The sequence below is a fragment of the Ascaphus truei genome, chromosome 5 (assembly GCF_040206685.1).
Source record: "Ascaphus truei isolate aAscTru1 chromosome 5, aAscTru1.hap1, whole genome shotgun sequence".
Lineage (NCBI taxonomy): Eukaryota > Metazoa > Chordata > Amphibia > Anura > Ascaphidae > Ascaphus > Ascaphus truei.
In genome coordinates, this window is record NC_134487.1 from 103,186,647 (window position 1) to 103,206,478 (window position 19,832).

Consider the following 19,832-nt stretch of genomic DNA (forward strand, 5'->3'; position numbering starts at 1 on the left):
TGATTCGCTGGTCATTTATCATTCTATATTCACTTTACTTTAAACACATTCAACATAGTTAACAGAAAAGAAATCTGCATGCAGTTGGAAGCTGCAGATTGTAAACTCTGCTCAAGCTGAGGAGGGAATCTAATCCAAACAATTGCTAGGGGAGGGTGGTGCTCACAGGGAGTGTACACAGAGTGAATATAAAGAAAGAAAGAATCCCTTTAATGTGGCACTAGAGAGGTTCACCCTAATTAAAACTTAAATTTTATTATACCTGATTAAAATAAATTGTTTGGAATAACCACATACAAAAAACAAACATACAATGATATTAAAAGACGGAGAGGTGTGATAGGGTGTTTAGTGGAGGTATAATTATATATAAATACCTCTCTAATACTTAGTGGACCCTATAGTAAGGGTGATCGCTATACTGGATATGTATAGGCATATATCAGACCCCTAACCAAAAGCAATGGAAGGACGTATAGGCAGATGAATATGCTTAGCTGTTGGATGTGAGACTGAGTATATTGCTGGCTGAGTTGAAGCAGCCACTACTCACTGCACATGGTGTCATAAAATATACTGTTGTAAGCTTTATTGTGACAGGTCTAGTATAAGGCCAGCCACATTCACTGCAGATATATAGTAGATCAACCCTAGGGTCTGAGTGCTCTTGCTGCCCACGAACGCAGTCTACGAAGCACTCAGACAGTATATCACACACACCTCACCGATGAGCCGACGTCACGTGACGGTGACGTCAGACGTACCGTACGTACGTTTCACCGTAACTGGCTTCATCGGGGGCCCCCGATGAAGCCAGTTACGGTGAAACGTACGTAGGGAACGTCTGACGTCACCGTCACGTGACGTCGGCTCATCGGTGAGGTGTGTGTGATATACTGTCTGAGTGCTTCGTAGACTGCGTTCGTGGGCAGCAAGAGCACTCAGACCCTAGGGTTGATCTACTATATATCTGCAGTGAATGTGGCTGGCCTTATACTAGACCTGTCACAATAAAGCTTACAACAGTATATTTTATGACACCATGTGCAGTGAGTAGTGGCTGCTTCAACTCAGCCAGCAATATACTCAGTCTCACATCCAACAGCTAAGCATATTCATCTGCCTATACGTCCTTCCATTGCTTTTGGTTAGGGGTCTGATATATACCTATACATATCCAGTATAGCGATCACCCTTACTATAGGGTCCACTAAGTATTAGAGAGGTATTTATATATAATTATACCTCCACTAAACACCCTATCACACCTCTCCGTCTTTTAATATCATTGTATGTTTGTTTTTTGTATGTGGTTATTCCAAACAATTTATTTTAATCAGGTATAATAAAATTTAAGTTTTAATTAGGGTGAACCTCTCTAGTGCCACATTAAAGGGATTCTTTCTTTCTTTATATTCACATTCAACATAGTGCAAGATTTATGCATTTTCAAATCTGTTTATGAGTCATCCATTATTAAATCGCCGATGGCGGCAGCAGCAGTGAGCCCAGCCCTTGTGCAGGCATGCTTTTTAATTAGTTGAGATTAGCTACCTCTCCTGACTTTCTTCTATAAAACCAAGAAAAAGCTAATCTTATTTCACAAGGCACAGGGTGAACTACTTCTTAAACTCACGTACTCTGGTAAACTAGTCCTAAAAAGTTCATAGAAAGAATATCTGTAAAGAATTCCTTTAGGGGTTGAATTTGTTTTAATGGCAATATGAAGCATCAGGTGATAAGTCCTGAGATCTTCAGTGGATAAGCACAAGTGCTTGCAGATCATGAAACGAGAAAAACAGAAAAGAGACAAAACATAGCGTAAAACTGCTGGGTAACGTCAGCCTACACTAGAGACAAAACATACACACTCTTGGTGACAGACTATAAAAATAAAAATAAATTAATGAACTGTGTCAATAAAACAAAGACCATATAACTGACAATGGAGGATAGCTGGTCATCCGGAGTTGGAAAAATCAGAACCCTACTTACAAGAAGCAGGATGACAGCGAGCGGAGATGGATTGAGGTAAGTGTCCCACCGACTTCAGGGAAGGTTCCAGCAGAACTCTCTCTGACGATGGTACCGTCGCCGGAATAGCCTGATGTCTGTCACGGGGAAGTGCCGGTGGGGGAAGCAGGCTCACTGGAGTACTCACACCAACACCGCGTGGAGCCGCTCCTCCTTCCTCACTGCTCCTCCTCTCTGCCCGGCTGCTAGTGCGCGCCCGTGGATTAAAAGGTACACGAACCTCACCGCTCAATACCGGGTTATCCTGCAAGTCCTGCAAAGTACTGTAGGCAGTCCAGAGGGTGACTAGTGGACCCCCCCCCTGGGCAGAGAGGAGGGGTCTTTTTTTGTTAGCCAATTCAATCAGATCAATTATGCGTCTGGTGTTGTCAGCTTGCCCACTAGGGTTAGGAACGTTGTTCCACCCCTATCTTTCTTAACTTGTTCAGTCACGAACGGAAATCTGTTATGGAGCAAGATTGCTTACTCTTTTCATGACATTGGCTGAAAAGAGGTACCACTGTCTATTGTTTATACAAATATTTTGGGTGGTTGGATGTGCTAAAATGTGTCTCTTGTAAAAAGGATGATATCCGCTTTTTTCTTCCTATAATATAAGAGTGCCACCCTTTTCTTGCACAGATTATTCAAGCCTTTCAGATTATGTGATATGATGGTTATAGACATGTGAGTGAGTGTGTGATTCCGCTTACTCCAACTGCATCCAAACCAGGAACACACAGGAGCCCCTGTGACCATTGAAGACCTCAAATTTCCATCTTGACCTTCCAAACAAACTGGGAGGTGGAGGGGAAGGTGGGACCAAATGTACGCAAAGAATGGAAAACAGGAAAAACTCCACCCGGGTCGATGGAGGTCAAAGACGACCTAGACCCGTCTGCCCTTGGGAAAAGCCTCCCCCCTGAGCCCCGACATAGTAGGGTCCAGGGTTCCAGATGTTGAGGATGTCCAGCATCCCAAGGGACTTTATTGGTGCCAAAGGTACCAACCTTAACACCAAGGGGATGTGGCATGGAGGCAACCCGGGCAGGGCCTCTTCCAATCCCAGCCATGCGTCACAAGTCTCTTATTTTATCAAAACTGACAATAAATGCATACTGTACAATGTCATAAAAACAAAATCAGAAATATTAAGAACTTTTCAAACAAAATGAACCTTACCCAAGACTATAGATTTATTGTCATTCAGAATGAACTCTTGGACCTTTTCACAGTCTGCTCCAGGGATAGCTCTGACATTTGTCCTAAAACACCTGCTCCCTATTTTAAGAACCAAGATCGCTGTCCCAGTCCAGGTGTATATGTTGTGGTATGCGGCCCGTGATCCCTACATCGCCTAAAGGTCTCAGTGTTCTCCAATTTATCCTATAGCTTATTCCCTGTTAGGATATCCACACAACCCTGCGAAAGGTGATACATTTAAATCAGAAACCTAATTATTAGAGAGCCAAGACCGCGTCTCCGACCAGTATTTCCTTGTCCCCCACCCTCCCCGCATTGTGAGATTCCTTTTTATTTGATATGAACAGCAGGAAAAGAGACCTGTATATATCTACCTTCCCCTCACCCCCCAGAGCCGAAGAATGCGTCTCGGCATCCCCCCTGACTCTGGAGGGCCTACTACACTCCCCCCCTGCTACGCCAGTCACTTCCATCTTTAAGTGTTCCTCTCCTTATGTTTCCTTGGGGTCCCTAAACTAAATTCATCCTACTATCCCCTTATGTTCCAGATCCGCAACCTTGTCTCCCCGAGGCCTTAATTGGCCACCATTTCATCTAGCCCACGCGCTGAGCGCCTCTCTTCCCGCCAGGACGCCTCTGGAGATGGTTCTTCACCGGTCTGGTAAGCAAAAGTCGATTTAGTCCCCAGTTTCTTCAGGAACTCTGCCCCTTCGTCCAGGGATCACATAGCCACCGCCCGGCCACTCATGACCAGCAGTCCGAACGGGAAGGTCCACCGATATCAGACACCATTGGCAGCCAATTAAGGCCCCGGGGAGACAAGGTTCCGGATCTTGGTCACAGGCTGCTGCTTGTGTCTCCTATCCAGCGTATTTGGGGACAGGTCTTGAAAGACCTGTAGGCTGATTTCTTCAAAAGTGTTGGTGGGGGAATTTCAGGTCACTTCGCAAAGAGCTTCTTTCGTCTTATAATAATGGAAACTTATTATAGCGTCCATGGGGGCCTCCTCCGACCTGTGGTCTATCTCTGAAGACCCTATGGCAGCTGTCTCATTGAATCTCTGCTTCGGTCTTGTCCGGTAGACTGAGTTCAGCCATCTGGAGATAAAGTCTTCTGTGTCGGATATCGCCTCAGGGATCCCCCTTATTCTGACATTATTCCTTCTCTCCTGATTTTCAGCATCCTCCTGCTTATCCATGATGCCTGCCAGCTGCATTTTAAGGTAAGAGGTTGTTTTTTCGTTCTTCCTTACAGCTTTCACTGTGGCCTCCATTTTCTTTTCCAAACCATCAGTCCGGTCCCCAATCAGATTAATATCCTCTCTTAGCTCTTGGAGTTCAGCTTGAAGCAGCAACTTTAGATCGTTAAATAGGGATTTTAGGTCATTCTTCAGGTCACTCCGAGTAACCAGCTCTCTGTCCTCACTGTTGCATCTATGTCGCCACGATTCCATCTCTGAATCAGAGCCATAATTAGCTCTCTGTGCTGGGACCCTTCCCGCTCTTGCCATTCCTGAAGCAAAATACGTTTTCAGATCTATTAAAGTTTTCTTTTTTTGAGCTCTTGTCATCTTTGATCATTCGGCAGATGATATTTGTATTCTGGTAAGGGTTTTGGTCATTTTTACTGTCAATTTTATGCTTTGAGCTGGGTATTGGCAGAGCTTATACACCAATCTGCTATACCCGTCGCGCATTTACCTCAGTGTCTTTTTTTTTTTGGTCTGGCGAGTAGCATTTTTTTAAATAATTTGTGGAGCTCTGGTGATGATGGATAACAGATTTGCAGAACACTGTTGAAAGATGGGGCAAAGGGATTCCACTAAAATTTGGTGTTCCACTAAATACAATTAAGTTGTACTTAAGGGAACAGGGCTGGGTTTTAAAAGCAATGTTTAGAACAGTGGTTTCCAACTTTTTTCTGGTGAAGGAACCCTATGTGAAATTCTGATGAACCTCAACCCTCTCTAATAGCGCATCTGAGATCAGGTGTGTTGTAAATTCTTCTGTAATTGGTACAATTTTCAAATGGCCTGAAAATTACAAGGAACCCTTTAGGGATGCCCAGGGAATCCAAGGGTTCCTCGGAACCCCTGTTGAAAAACACTGGTTTAGACAATCCCAATGCCCTACAAAAAAAAATATTTTTTTCTAATATGATTATTGGAGTATTTCCCAAATGAGCTATTTTTGTTCTCTCAAGTCCGAAGCAGTTGAGGCATAGTTTCACTGCTAATAACTAACTGATTAAGTATGCCCACGTTACCTATGTAAAACAAACACATTTTAATGCTTAACAGCTGATATGCTGTAACTAACGGAGGTACCAATTCTGTTTGTAAGAGACGAAGACTTTTACATTTAATATTTTCATCATTATATAGTTTTTACGTTTTGGAAATAACAGATTTGACCTTTTCGCAGTCCCTAAAATTGATAAAAACCTTTAACAGATTTACCCCCAAGAGCGCAAAATATGTAATCAGAAATTCACACTTCTCATAATGCTAATTAAAAATGAAAAAAAAAAACGGCCTTATCTTACTAATGAAATAAATGGAGCAAACTGTGCAAGGATTTGAACCTGCGACCTGTTAAAAGGGAATATTATATGAGCTTTAATCATTACCACTTCAGAATAGAATCAATAGAACATCCTCTAATAGAAATATGTACAGTACAGTGAGAAATACCTCTGTGCATTGTGAAAAGTGATCTCGTTCTGGAGAGATTCTATAAGTAATATATAGATCTTGCTTCTTTTTTATTTCTCTCTAAAGTTAGCTGTATATAATATTGAATATGAAACTTTCAAAGAATCCCAGTATCATATTTGTGCTGTTGCACTTTAATAGTATTATATACAGTGGAAGATTTCCCACTAGGCCCGAGCCTAGGGCACCAAATTTGGGGGCGGCAAAAATGTCCGCCCCCATGTACATTTGCTGCGCTCGCGAGTCTATCGAGCCTAATGGGAAGTCACTTAGCTGTTGCGGCCGCCTACTTACCTGCCGCGCTCCTTCTGAACAGCAGCATCAAATGACGCCGCGGACATCACCAACATGATGTCACATGGCGTCTCTGCCATGGCAACGTGATGGCACGTTATGGCGAATGCGACGGGACGTCCACGGCTTCATTTCACGCTGCGGTTCAGAAGGGGGAGGGTGCGAGAAGCAATGAGGCGGCCACCACAGCTAAGTGTCATGGGGCACTTATTATATAGTAACTTAAGTCTCATAGTTGGAACATTGGTACTCTATTTTGAAAAGTCGTTTTTTTAAGTAGTCCTTTTTCATTAAACCGTTTTATGTTCAGTGTAGCAAAGCTTATCCTATTATTCCTTTGTAGCACGCCGTTGCACTCCAGAGATATCTGCTTTTGTTTTTAGATTTTTTTATGCAAAAAAGTAGAATTAAAGAAGGAAAGAAAAATGATGTTGAATACTTTCAGGATTACGTGGCTTTTTGTAAAAGGGCTTGGTTTTCACATTTAACATTAAGACATTATTGTAAATAAAGACCCACTTGTTGGAAACCGACACAAAAGGCACAGGAAACGGAACACAAAATCAAAGTGTATACTTGGTACAATTAAAGACCAAGCACAGCATGGCTACCGTGAAACCTATTTTTTTTGGCAAATTCCTTGTGACTTCCGGCACTCCATGCAGCAATGGGCACAGCCATACAGGCACTCAGATTACAAATAGGCTGCAAAGGTTCTATGGGAAGAAAATAGAGCACGGTGTTCCAATCCACACAGCTTTTCACTTCACCCATGGGAAGAGATGACAGATGCAAACAAGATGCTGGAAGGAGGAGAAAGAATTCCAAGGAAGTTATGTCCTTGGAAACGCTACAATTTGAGCAAACTTGTTGGGTCAGTGCCTGGAGGGAGCATTGCTGTGCTCATCTAAATGCAAGTCGAAGCAAGTGTATTGATGAAATGTAACTAGCCAGTTTAATTGAAAAGAGGTCAGCTCAGCTTTTAAATTAAAGACCTCTAATGAGGTTTTCAGAAAACAAACAGGAAGAGAGACTGACCAAAACAGGTTGGTAGTCACACAGGGGATTTCACTCGTTATGATTTGTACCTCCAGGAGCCAAGAAGTTAAACATTATTCTGTAAGATAAGTCTTCTTAGAACCCCACACTAAGTGGTCTTCATTTTTGCACAAAAAACTTCCTTCATTTTATTTTAATCCAGATCAAATCCACTTAAAGTTTGGAGGCAACTCCATTAATTGGAAAGGACAAGTTTTATATAAGATCGTGCTAAAGTAGTGCTCAAAATTAGTCACGGAACATGCTCCTCCCTCGGTCTGTTAAGCATACGAGTGGGTAATACTACTCAAATGCTTCTCATTTATGAGAGAATACTGTGTAAATTCTTTAAAGAAGACGATTGTAAAAATTCAGCTTGGGAGTTCTCTGGTTTACATTTACTGTGTTAAGATAGATAGATTGTATGTATGTATGTAAAAATGTATGAAAAATACAAAAATACACAAATACTTCATCCAATGTGACAAAATACATTAGTTAAATACGTCAATGTTAGTATTCTCATGAGTAAGGGTCATTTAGTTAAACCCTTTGGCCAAAGCGTTATAAGCCTGCAGCCACGTCACGGCATGACCAGTACGCAGGTCCTAATACTACATGTGAAAATTCTCATTTACCTCTGCAGTGGAGGGAGAATGGCCTCATTGGACCTGTCCTGCACAGGTGCATGGAAAAACCTGCTACTTAAAAAGTTGGGTGAGCTTAAACCCTGGGAGGGGCCACTAACCCCCAACCAACTGATACCAGTTGATATAGTTACCAAAAGTACTGCTACTGAGCGTGGCCAAATGTATACAACAAAAGACAAAAAAATACCCAATGCTACATGCAATGTGACAAAATACATTTAGTATAGTTAGAATAGTTAAATAATCCCTGATGAAGTAGCACCTGCTACGAAACGTATTGGAAGGAATAGACTGTGTGCTATTTTATTGAACCTATTGAGCTTACTTCATTCAAGAGCTTTCCATTCTCTATTTGAATGTACCCCGTCTTCTAAAATGGTGACGTCACTAATAAGCACATGCGCTGTCTTTGGTGCATTGATTGAGGCAATTCTATGTCCAGCTACATCTGCCTAGTCAACGGAGGCGTGGGGCGTTTGCCTTTGATACCGGGAGCGGGTGCATTCCCTACCGATTTGGATTTCCTCTGCCGTGCTGTGGGCGTCTACTGTAGAGACCAGGAGTGTTTATCGTGTCTAGTGGAGCCGGCTTCTTCCCCTCTCCTCACATGGGATGATTTTCAACACTACAGCCGGAAGCGGGTGCCTTTCCTTTGTGCTGGTTTTGTTTTTCCTATCTCCTCCTCCAAATGCTGAGCCATTTTTGGAACTGGCTGCATATTTCCATGCTTGGAGCAGAGTTATTTATACATACATGAGTTTTGTCACCATTATAGTCACACCAATAGTGCTCCTCTTTTTTTCCTAGTTTTGAGTACTCACTTTGCTACTCTTTTCTTATACAGCTCAACCCATAACACGCGATCCATTACAACGCGATGCTATACAACAAGATTATTGGCATCTTAAATACTTTATTGTACAATGCATACAATTGTACATTATTTCTAATGCGATCCGCTTATAACGCGATGTGATTCTTTGGACCCCAAGCACAGCGTTATAAGGGGGTTGAGCTGTATATTGTTTTATACAAATCACGGTTCGTGTTGAGCACACACTTGCTCTCACACTATAAACAAGACCAAATATAAGGAAAGATACAATACAAGATGGGGCGGTACTGTAGTTATTAACTGTGACAGGTTGTTAATTAATTAAATGCCTCGGTAAACAGGTAGGTCTTGAGCTTGTTTTAATAGATTTCCAGGGGGGCCTCTCAAACTGTATGATGCAGACTCTTATTGGAGACAAAAGTTAACACTGTTAACACTAGAACCCAGGTGACTGCATTCAAAGTGTAGTATGTAATAACCATATTCAGTGGTTGACAAATCACCAAAAAATCTACTTGCCACACAAAAAAATCTACTCGCCACCTAGTACCAAACGTGTGCTGCTTGGGCCAATATTTACTCGCCCGGGGGTTAAATCCACTCGCCCGGGGCGAGCAAATGTATAGGTTTGTCGAACACTGACCATATTAGTCAGGGTATACAATATCCCACAGTAGGAGTTGGGAGCAAAACTTTGCTCTATGCTGAGTAATGAGGTAAAGAATGCCATTATACGACCGTATTGTTGTTGTGCTGGCAGCAGGATACTTCCGGGAACGAAACGAAGCGGATTCAAGCCGCCTCCCACGTTGACGTCGTAAAACACTACGTATGTTTCTGCATACTTCGTATGGGGGAGGAGCCTCTGACATTAATACCATACTCATACCGTAGGAGGTTTTCTGATTTATTAGAGTATAAGGATTTGGGTGATATTTCTAATAATAAAATATCTTGAGTTAGAGTTATAGCATAGACTGGGCATATTAACCCAGTTAGCTATATCCACCTTGAGACGTCCTACCTGGGGATTTGAAAACTATTTTGTTATGTATATATTTTTAAACGTCGTCTCTGTGATTTATTGAAATAAAATTAAAAAATTTTTTTTTGTATATATGTGAGAACAATACTCACTCTGTATGTCAATTTAAGGGAATAAACCAACTCCTACAGTTGGATATTGTATACCCTGACTAATATGGTTATTACATACTACACTTTGAGTGCAGTCATCTGGGTTCTAGTGTTAACCTTCGTCTCCAATATATGTGTATATCCCAGTGCACCTTTGTTCACTATTCTTTGTATTAGGAGAGCGTTGTTTCATTCTCTAAGTTGGTTATCGAAGCCGACTGTTCCAAAGAGTGGGTGCAGTGTGTCTTAAAGTTCGGGTCCCAAAGGAAGACAATCTGAAGATGAAGGACTCCTAACAGTTCCCAGAATCTCTGAAGTGAGTAACGGGAAGTATAGGGAACTAGAAGCTATTTCAGATAGCTGGGACCCTGGTTATGTAGTGCTGTGAATGTCATCAATCCAATCTTAAAATAAATTTGCCATTTTACGGGCAGCCAGTCCAGAGAATGGAGAACAGGCGTCATGTGGCAAAAACGGGTATGATTCGTTAACCTGGGCGCAGCATTCTGCACCAGCTGAGGGCAGCGGAAAAAAGACTTTGTGATGACACAAAGGCACGGACAAGCGTGGTAAGATCCTTGGGAGGGTGGGGAGGGGGGAGGGAGTTATCAAGTTTTAATCCTGGCTATGTTCCTTAGGTGGAAAAATGGAGATTTGACCACAGCCGACACCTGATGTTTATGGGTCAAGTCAAGGACAACACCAAGATTCCACACGCTGACAGCGTTTAGCAACCGTGAGCCCCCACTTGCCTGACTTCTTGGACGGCATCTCCCCCTGCATGCTCCTGTCAAAATGGCTCCGCGACGTCAAATGGTGTCATGTTGCCATGACAATAGGACATCGCAGTGCCACGTTGCCAGGACGCCGCCTTGCCGCGACACCCCGTTGTCATGGCAATGCGGCACCATTTTCACAGGCAAGACCAATAAATAAATAGATTTTTTTAAACTTTTAAAATAAAAGTCTCTGGGTTATCATTCAGCAGAAGGTGGCAACCCTGGTCAAGACAGCCATAAAACAAACACTAGAAATGTTAGTGTTTTTTTTTTTTGTAAACGTCACAGAGATAGCCTTTTTTCCCCCTCACAAAAGGGCAACACATTTAAGTGACTGACTGATCAAAGCCACATTACTAGTAAATCTGAGCATCAACAATTGCTTCAGGCACAAAAGAGAGGCACATTCCCCTGCCTACATTGCACACACTGTTACAGCATAGTTAAAAGGTAGCACCTTTAACCATCACCTCACAGGCAAATCTTTTAATTTCCAACAGCTCAATACGAGCGATACATCATAGGTAATGGATGCGTTAAAGTGCCCATGCGGTAGGCTCTACTTGGGACATACATCGAAACCGGTGAAGTTAAACTTACATGAACACATCTGACAGAGCACAATAAAAGAGGAATCCCCAGTTACCAGACACTTTTTCTAATCATAAACACAATATCTCACAATTGAGAGATTGCACCATTGAACAAATACAGATTCCGTCCCCATCCCCCAGGGAGGTGGTGATAGAAAAAGACAATTGCTTCGCAGATAAGCTTTCTGGCTCATCACTCTTGGTACAGAATATCCTAATGGACTAAATAGAAAAAAAAAGTATTAAGCATTTTTCTTGACTAAAGTAGATATAGGGATGATAGGGGGACCCCTGCTGCAGCCACAATGGTATGGTGAGATGGTGAACGGTGCTTAGGGTGTAGTACAGTAGTGAACAGGGAGAGAGAGAACCCTCTATAGCACTCGGGTTCACGCTCTGATGATGAGTGGGTGATTTAAAACATATTCTTTATTAATGGCATATATAAAATAGTGGATGTTGGAACAACGTACTGGAGGTAGGTTGATCCTGGATATTAGTAGCCGTGTAGGCTCCGGATCAGTTAGTAGCTAATATACCAGATATAACTATATTGGAACACTGGTAACAGAACAGCACAGAGATCCTGATGTGGACCTGTGTGATGGGGGTGTGCTGCTGGGTGTGCTAAAATAGGTACTGAAAAGACATATCACATTGTAGCAGGGTCTGCGTAAGTCCTTTAATAAGGTGGTAGGTGTGATATGTATATGCTGATAGACACTGGGAACATATATATAGTGGTTATCAGTGGTCGTATGTGCTGTCAGCTAAGTTGCCACTCTGTATATAGGTGTGTATCTAGCTAAGTGTCAGAATGACCTGAGGTAACCTTGAAATGCTGTACTGCAGGGGTAAGTGTCCTGCATTAACCTCTAGGGCTGTATGTAGCAGGTGGATAGTGTAAGCAGAAGGTAAGTTAAAGTAGTCTTTAACAGGAGGGCACTATAGCTAGAAGGTATGTGGTCATATCCTAAACACACTAAACAATAAAAATCTGACTCCTGTGTTGTCTCGTTTTTACTTCTTGTCAGATGTATGCCCAGTAGAGCCATAAATTGGCTCATTCTGTGCTACAGAGGTAGTATCAAGGTGGATGCCTAATAAAAGGTTATATGCTAATGGTATGCTAATGGTTTATTATTATTTTTATTAGGGCATCTCTGAACCCTCATACCATTAGCATATAACCTTTTATTAGGCATCCACCTTGATACTACCTCTGTAGCACAGAATGAGCCAATTTATGGCTCTACTGGGCATACATCTGACAAGAAGTAAAAACGAGACAACACAGGAGTCAGATTTTTATTGTTTAGTGTGTGAGGTATGCAGCTATTAACATTGGCATACTTACTGTGTTCTTGAAACAGCACCAAGCACACCTCAGCGCACCAGGGGTTAAACCATGACGTCATCTCTCTGGAGGCCCTATATATACCTGCCTACCTGCAGGGTTCCCTTAACCATACTTACCATTCGCCTTGAGAAAGCCTCTCGCGAAACGCGCGCGTCGGCTCCCTTCTCCCACGTGCACGCGCAGACCAGTGACTGCCTCCGCATTATGTGTCTCTAACCGCGAGTTCATGCGGCAGCCTGCTCGTGCAGGATATACAGGCTAAAAGTGCCCCGATGGTCATTTTAAGCCTCGATTGTGTGGTGTCTGTTTAGAGAGTGCTAAACCTACATAGATTATTGAATTTTGGTTACCCGCAGTAACATCCTAGCTGCGCTGCTGTTGGGGATACTCTAGACAGCAGCACATAGGGTCACTAACTGTGCTTACTTCCAGCTCACCCTCTGATTTAGGATATGACCACATACCTTCTAGCTATAGTGCCCTCCTGTTAAAGACTACTTTAACTTACCTTCTGCTTACACTATCCACCTGCTACATACAGCCCTAGAGGTTAATGCAGGACACTTACCCCTGCAGTACAGCATTTCAAGGTTACCTCAGGTCATTCTGACACTTAGCTAGATACACACCTATATACAGAGTGGCAACTTAGCTGACAGCACATACGACCACTGATAACCACTATATATATGTTCCCAGTGTCTATCAGCATATACATATCACACCTACCACCTTATTAAAGGACTTACGCAGACCCTGCTACAATGTGATATGTCTTTTCAGTACCTATTTTAGCACACCCAGCAGCACACCCCCATCACACAGGTCCACATCAGGATCTCTGTGCTGTTCTGTTACCAGTGTTCCAATATAGTTATATCTGGTATATTAGCTACTAACTGATCCGGAGCCTACACGGCTACTAATATCCAGGATCAACCTACCTCCAGTACGTTGTTCCAACATCCACTATTTTATATATGCCATTAATAAAGAATATGTTTTAAATCACCCACTCATCATCAGAGCGTGAACCCGAGTGCTATAGAGGGTTCTCTCTCTCCCTGTTCACTAAAGTAGATATATAAATAAATTTGGTTGGCAAATAGTATAGGTCTTGCTATAGGCCTCAACAAGAGAAACAATATTTGGCAAATTAAAGATTGTGAAGTATATTATACATATACTATCTCCCGTTTATGTGTACTGGGTACATAAGTTGGGTAGGTAGAGGTACCCACCAAAAAGGTAGAACATATCAGGGATCCCATATTTTGCTGTAAACCAAGGACACCTTTACCCATATAATCCCATCATTGGACTCACATCCACATCAGCCCAATTACAAATGGCTCTCTAACCCATTCACCAATTCAATATGCGCTTCTGGTCTGGGCCCAACTGATCACACTGTGTATACTATAATACACTCCAAGGCTGACTTGTTCTACATTAACCTCTATATAAGTCTGATGTTCTGTAGGTGCTAGAAAAGAATGTATGTGCGGCAGAGCATGTCTTCACTGGATCCTGCATGGAGCGGATAAGGAACAGCTTCCAGCTCTGGCTCATGCGCTACCACTACAACATTTTGATCTAGGCCGTTTTTTTCCCCCATACTATTTTTCATAACAAAAATGTTACATCATATACTGTTTCCCTATAAACAGATACATTAAGCATATGTACATCTCCATCCAACACCTCCTAAACCATATTTTTAAACAACAACATTGCCGCCAGTGTTTGCTATGGCAGCCAATAGAAAAGCTGAGATGTCATGTGATGGGGTTGCCATCTATTGGCGACTGGCACCCAATTTAGTAGTCCACTGCCGTATTTTTTCATTTTCTTTTGTGCGTCAATCAGCACACAAAAAAAAAAAAAGAACACTTCAAATATCTCTGGAACCAAGAGACCAGGGGACCCAGTTCAGGCAAGATACAATAAAGACAACAAGCCCCCGGATTAATGCTTTAGTACAGTTTTCACCTCTTTTTTTCTCATTGAAATCAGTCCTCCCTGGGAGTGACAGGATTTAGTTACTTCGGTCTACATTTGGTAAACTATCACTAATCAAGGTCACCGGGAAATAATCATTTCTGGATGATGCTCATTCTTAACTCCTTAGTGTTGGATTAAGGCTTCGCGAGGCCCTAAACCAGCGGTGTGCAAACTGGGGGGCGCGAAATTGCCTGCGGGGGGACGCGCGGTTTGCGGGGGGACGCGCGGTTTACAGGGGCCCCGCACACTTCCCGAAGGCGCTTAAAATTAAGTGCCGGGGGTGCTGCAGGGCCTCTGTAAACCTTTACTTACCTTGGCTCCACACACGTCGCAACGTCTCGAGGTCATGTGACGTCACGTTGCTATGGCAACGTGACGACGCCAGTGGGGGTGCGAGGGGGGCAAGGGGGTGAGGTGACCGTCAGCAGGTCCCTAACAAAAAACAAAATATTGCGAATATATATATATATATATATATATATATATATATATATATATATATATATATATATATATATATATATATATATGACTAATTATATGAGCAGACTCATGACAGAAAGAAATTTGATTACAGTATAAACTTACTAATTTTTGGAAAGCAAATGTATTGATGATATCATCAAATGATAAGCTACGAAGCTCATCGCTTTCCATGCACAAAATGCTGAGTGCAGAAAGCTTTTCTTGCTCCATGGTCATCCTTAGCTCATTTTTTTAAGCCTCAAAAAAAGACCTTCCTCCGTTCGGTGCAATTGTTTATCAGCAAACTTAAAAGTAGATGCAATATTGCTTCAGTGTTGGAGAAACCCAAGTGAATCTTATCCTGGATGGTATTATACAGGTCTTGATGACAAAAACGTTTTCTATATTAAGAAAAATCATCAACTAGATAAAGATGGAGCCAATTTCTCCAAAAAAGGAGACCAGCAGCACCTGGACTTACAGGCCCCCTCAAATATATTACAGGTATTTAAGAAACAAAATCTTAGTATTTGGAGGCCCCTCAAGTTGCGAGGCCCTAAATCGTGGTGGATTTACGCATAAAATAAATAAGCTACAGACTCCTTTGCTGCTGGGCGCATTTGCAATGCAATTCATTTAACAAAAAGGTAGAAACACTGCAGCAGGGGTGGCCAAGTCCAGTCCTAAAGGGCCACGAACAGGTCAGGTTTTAAGGCTATCCCTGCATCAGCACAGGTGGCCTCAAGCTGCAGCTCAAGCAATATCCAACGTGTTTTTTTTGGGTTTTTTTAATAAATCAGTTCTGTACTATGAGAAAATACTTGTAGTATTTAAAAACATTTTTTTTTAAACTTTATAAAGACATTTTTATGTCTAGTCTAATGTAGCAAACATTTTTGTTTCTGTAGCAACCATTTACAAAGTCACACCCCCTTTCTCTTCTGAGACAGGCTCTGGCACACCTTTTGCCCTCTCTCCAGCAGTGCACCAATTGTATTTAGTGCCTGCCTGGTCACATGATCTTCCATACAGAACTTTGCATCCTGGGTACTCCTATGCAGCACTAACCGCGATGTAAAGAATCACAGAGCCAAATCTTCAGTGATCGACTAAGGGAGAATAGATTGATCGACAACTTAGCTACTCACTTGTCAGTGTGCGGGTTGTATTGATTCACATATTGAATGGGGGGAAAATTATTTTTTAAATAGCAGCTTGAACGGCAGCTTTAATCTGTGGCTCAGTTGTTGACTTTGCCACTGATTGAGCCACCTGTGTTGAAGCATGGATATCCTCAAAACCTGACCTGTTAGTGGCCCTTGAAGGCTGGAGTTGGTTAACCCCGCACTACAGAAATGTTTGAGCACGTCTGTTTGCAAACCGTTTATGCACGTCCCTTCTGCTACTGTTTATGAAAGGTTAGTTCTCTTCTTTCTGATGCCTGACCTTTGTTCCAGCAAATATCCACCAGCCCTCACTGTACCCGAAGGAACACAAAAGATCATCCAGACACTTTCCAAGCAACGTAATAATACAACAGGTTTGCGTGGCATTACCCGAGCTTAAAACTCCTTTCTTTGATAAATTCATAGTTATTTACATTTCAAAATTATTTATTAAGAAAAAATAAAAAATAAATCTGCCAATTAAACACATTTGCCATCTTTGTATTAGAAACAAAAAGTAGTTTATAAGGAAAATAAAATGCAAACATGTGGTGTGAAGCCATTTGCATTTAGTGCGATTTACAGCTTTGGTTCCGGGAAAAATAAATAAATACTACAGCAGCTCAGACACAAACGCTTGTATGTTGTAGGCAGGAACAGATTCCATTTCCTGTCATGGAAAACAACAACTTTTCTGCCCAACCGTTAAATGCACATTACACGATTTTCTGAAACAGAAAAGCCCGATTGTGGACATTTTTGCAGTACCAGTTTGCTTCCATTTTTCCCTTTAAACGCCTTTGGAGGCTTTGCACAATGAAAGGCATACAATACAAAAAGGTTTCTCACAAGAAATGACGTCATCTTAATTCTGGTCTTTGCACTTTTCCCAGCGGTCTCCAGCCCTCATCTCTTAACAGTACTTTGCTCCTGCTGGTTTCTTCCCCGGCCTACTCGGAGTTATCAGCACTGCTAAGGGCTGGAATAAGCTCCTTTTGGGCAAGATGCACAGCAGTGTTGGAAGGCTTTTTTTAAAAGCCCATAAAGGAAAGATCTTTGGACCGGTATTAGCTATGTGGATATTGTACATGGAATCTCCATGAGGTAGGGAGTTTAAATCAAATTCCAATATACTCTAAAGCCTAAAATATTACTAGCAGGCAGGAACATGGAGGCCTAAATGGCTATGACATTCTATTTTTAATTCACAATGACAACCACTTTGTCCAAGAAGAAGAATATGTATTTTCTTTTACAGCTCGGACAAGGTACAGTACACGCAGCTATACACATAGAATTTTACAGGCACAAAGAGTTTACAATCAGGGAGATAAAATGACTTGACCGAGGCCACAACAAGATTCAAACCAGTTTCACCCACTTCCAAAAGGCAGTGCCATTACACCGTAGCTGCTTCTCCAGCCCCCAATGAAAAGAAAACAGTTTGGCGTTAGAGGTTGGAAGTTTTTGGGGATCACATTGAGAGCATTTTCAACACTGTGTAAATCTTCAACATTTTTTTTTTCCGTCAACCAACACTAGAAGAGTTTCATTGAGTGTTTAAATGAATCTTACCTTTTTGAACATCCTAGTCGAATCCTCACTTATCTGCATGAAGCGCATTATAACATTGTTAAGGTAGATGTCACTCAAAGTCGCATGGTCCTTACTTTCTCTTCTCACTTGGTTCAAAAGTAAGTACCAGCAATTCACAGGAGACAGGAGGTTCTGGTCTTTCCTGCGAAGCAGAAATACAGGACATTAGCACAAAGGGAAAATAACCCCTGTCCATCTCAAAGGAAGATATTTATTTTGTTTAACCGAGTACAGATGTGATAAACCTAGTGTCTGGTTTCTGACCATAAAGAAGTCACAATTTTAACAAACATGCCACCTTACACTCCGACATCTAGGATCAGCGTTGAGCAAGTTGCTCAGCTCTTTAAGAGGTTAATACACATTGCATAACTTATTATTACGTCATCTTTTATTTGTATGGCACCAACATTTTCCACAGAGCAGTACAATGTGGGAGGGCGGACAATAACATGGTTTGTGAAAAGTGTACATGTATGTCAACACAAAAGCAGACAAAAAGGAAGGAGATCTTGAACTGTTGTCTTTATGATAAATCTGTAACAGATTTCCCCTCGGTCATTGTACATTTCTCTTGTCCGAAGACATCCCACTTACAGTATGCACTTGGAAAAAGAACAAGGAGAAAACACCACAAGTGCACCAAGATCATTCGTACATTTATAGTCATTCTTTAGATATAACAGAAGATTGTCACGTAGCTGCATTGTAATCTGAAGACCATTGCCATATCCAAAATGTTGATGCTACCATATGCGGGCAGTTGGACGTGTGCGAGTATGTTCAGTATTACATTTAGTTGCATAGTGCTGATGTCTAGATTGTGAATTACATTTTTCCCCTTCAATATCTCCCAAAGAATGAATAGGTCTCACTTATTGAAGGCTTTCACGTAGCTCCCATTCAATTCTGTTTGTACACAAATGTTCTCTCGGGCACAAAAAATGTAGAGACATTTTCTTTACAGACCGCTAAATCACTGATGCAAGTGTGACGGAAGTCTGTGAATGTGCCATATGTCAATAAATTGATATGCCAACTTCTTACAAAAAGTAAACATTTTGCAAGCTTTCGTGCCCGCTCCGTAACACCAGGCAAAAAATATAATATATGTATTCTTTTTTTTTTTTTTTTTTTTTTTTTTTTTACAATCCTTCGAGGCAGAGAAATGTGGAGGCCTAGGTTTGAAGCTAAACATTAAAGGTAAATAAAATACCCAAATGGAAATAACACAAAGGCTACTGTCAAACCAGCCAAATCTGTATCACCTGATTTAAAGAGATGTAAATAAAAAAAAAAAAAAAAAAAAAACACAAACCGGGATTCTCTAATCTGCCATGTGCAGTATTGCACCTCGATACGGTATTAATGGTCATTCAAGTCAATGGCAGTTAACGCCAGATTATGGTGGGATACCGCACATTGAGGCTTATTGAATATCGGGCATAGCGTTGTACAGAAAATAAAGACAAACAAAATCAATATACACAAATGGGGGAAAGTCCCACATACAGTAGCAAAATTAAAGGGTTTTCTTCTGTCTTCATTTACAGTGTGGTCATTGTGCAACTTTAGCACCAATCTATGTATGTATCCATGTATTTTTTATAACTCTGTGCCCAGGACATACTTGGAAACGAGAGGTAACTCTCAATGTATTACTTCCTGGTTAAACATTTTTATAAATAAATAAATTAAAAAATCTGGGTAGGAAAACTAGGTCCATCTTCTAGAATTACAACTATCCCTTAAGTAGCTTCCCAGGTACTAATGTTTGGGGAAATAAATTTAAATGCTCATCCGAATGGGAGTAATTTAGCCTATCTCAACAGAAAAAAATCACCTGATCTAGGTTTAGAAATTAAGTCTTAGTCAGGCTTCACAATCGGACCGAAACAGTGACTGATTAAAAACAGTGTATTTCTTTGTTCAGTGGATTGCCTGCATATTTTAGATTTCTGAATATGCATTATTGCTCTGTGCTGC

General features: G+C 41.5%; 1 protein-coding gene across 6 annotated transcripts in view; it reads right to left on the minus strand.

Annotated features, from left to right (window-relative positions):
• The window catches only part of SRGAP1 (SLIT-ROBO Rho GTPase activating protein 1), a 195,575-nt gene that overhangs the window by 96,927 nt on the left and 78,816 nt on the right, over positions 1-19,832 (minus strand). For 5 of the 6 annotated variants that reach the window (XM_075600379.1, XM_075600378.1, XM_075600376.1 and 2 more), the window contains exon 3: positions 17,826-17,988. The exons of the other annotated variant lie outside the window; for it this stretch is intronic. In XM_075600379.1, the coding sequence (XP_075456494.1) occupies positions 17,826-17,988 (163 nt within the window). The remainder of the gene's footprint in view (positions 1-17,825; positions 17,989-19,832) is intronic. 6 annotated transcript variants of the gene reach the window in all.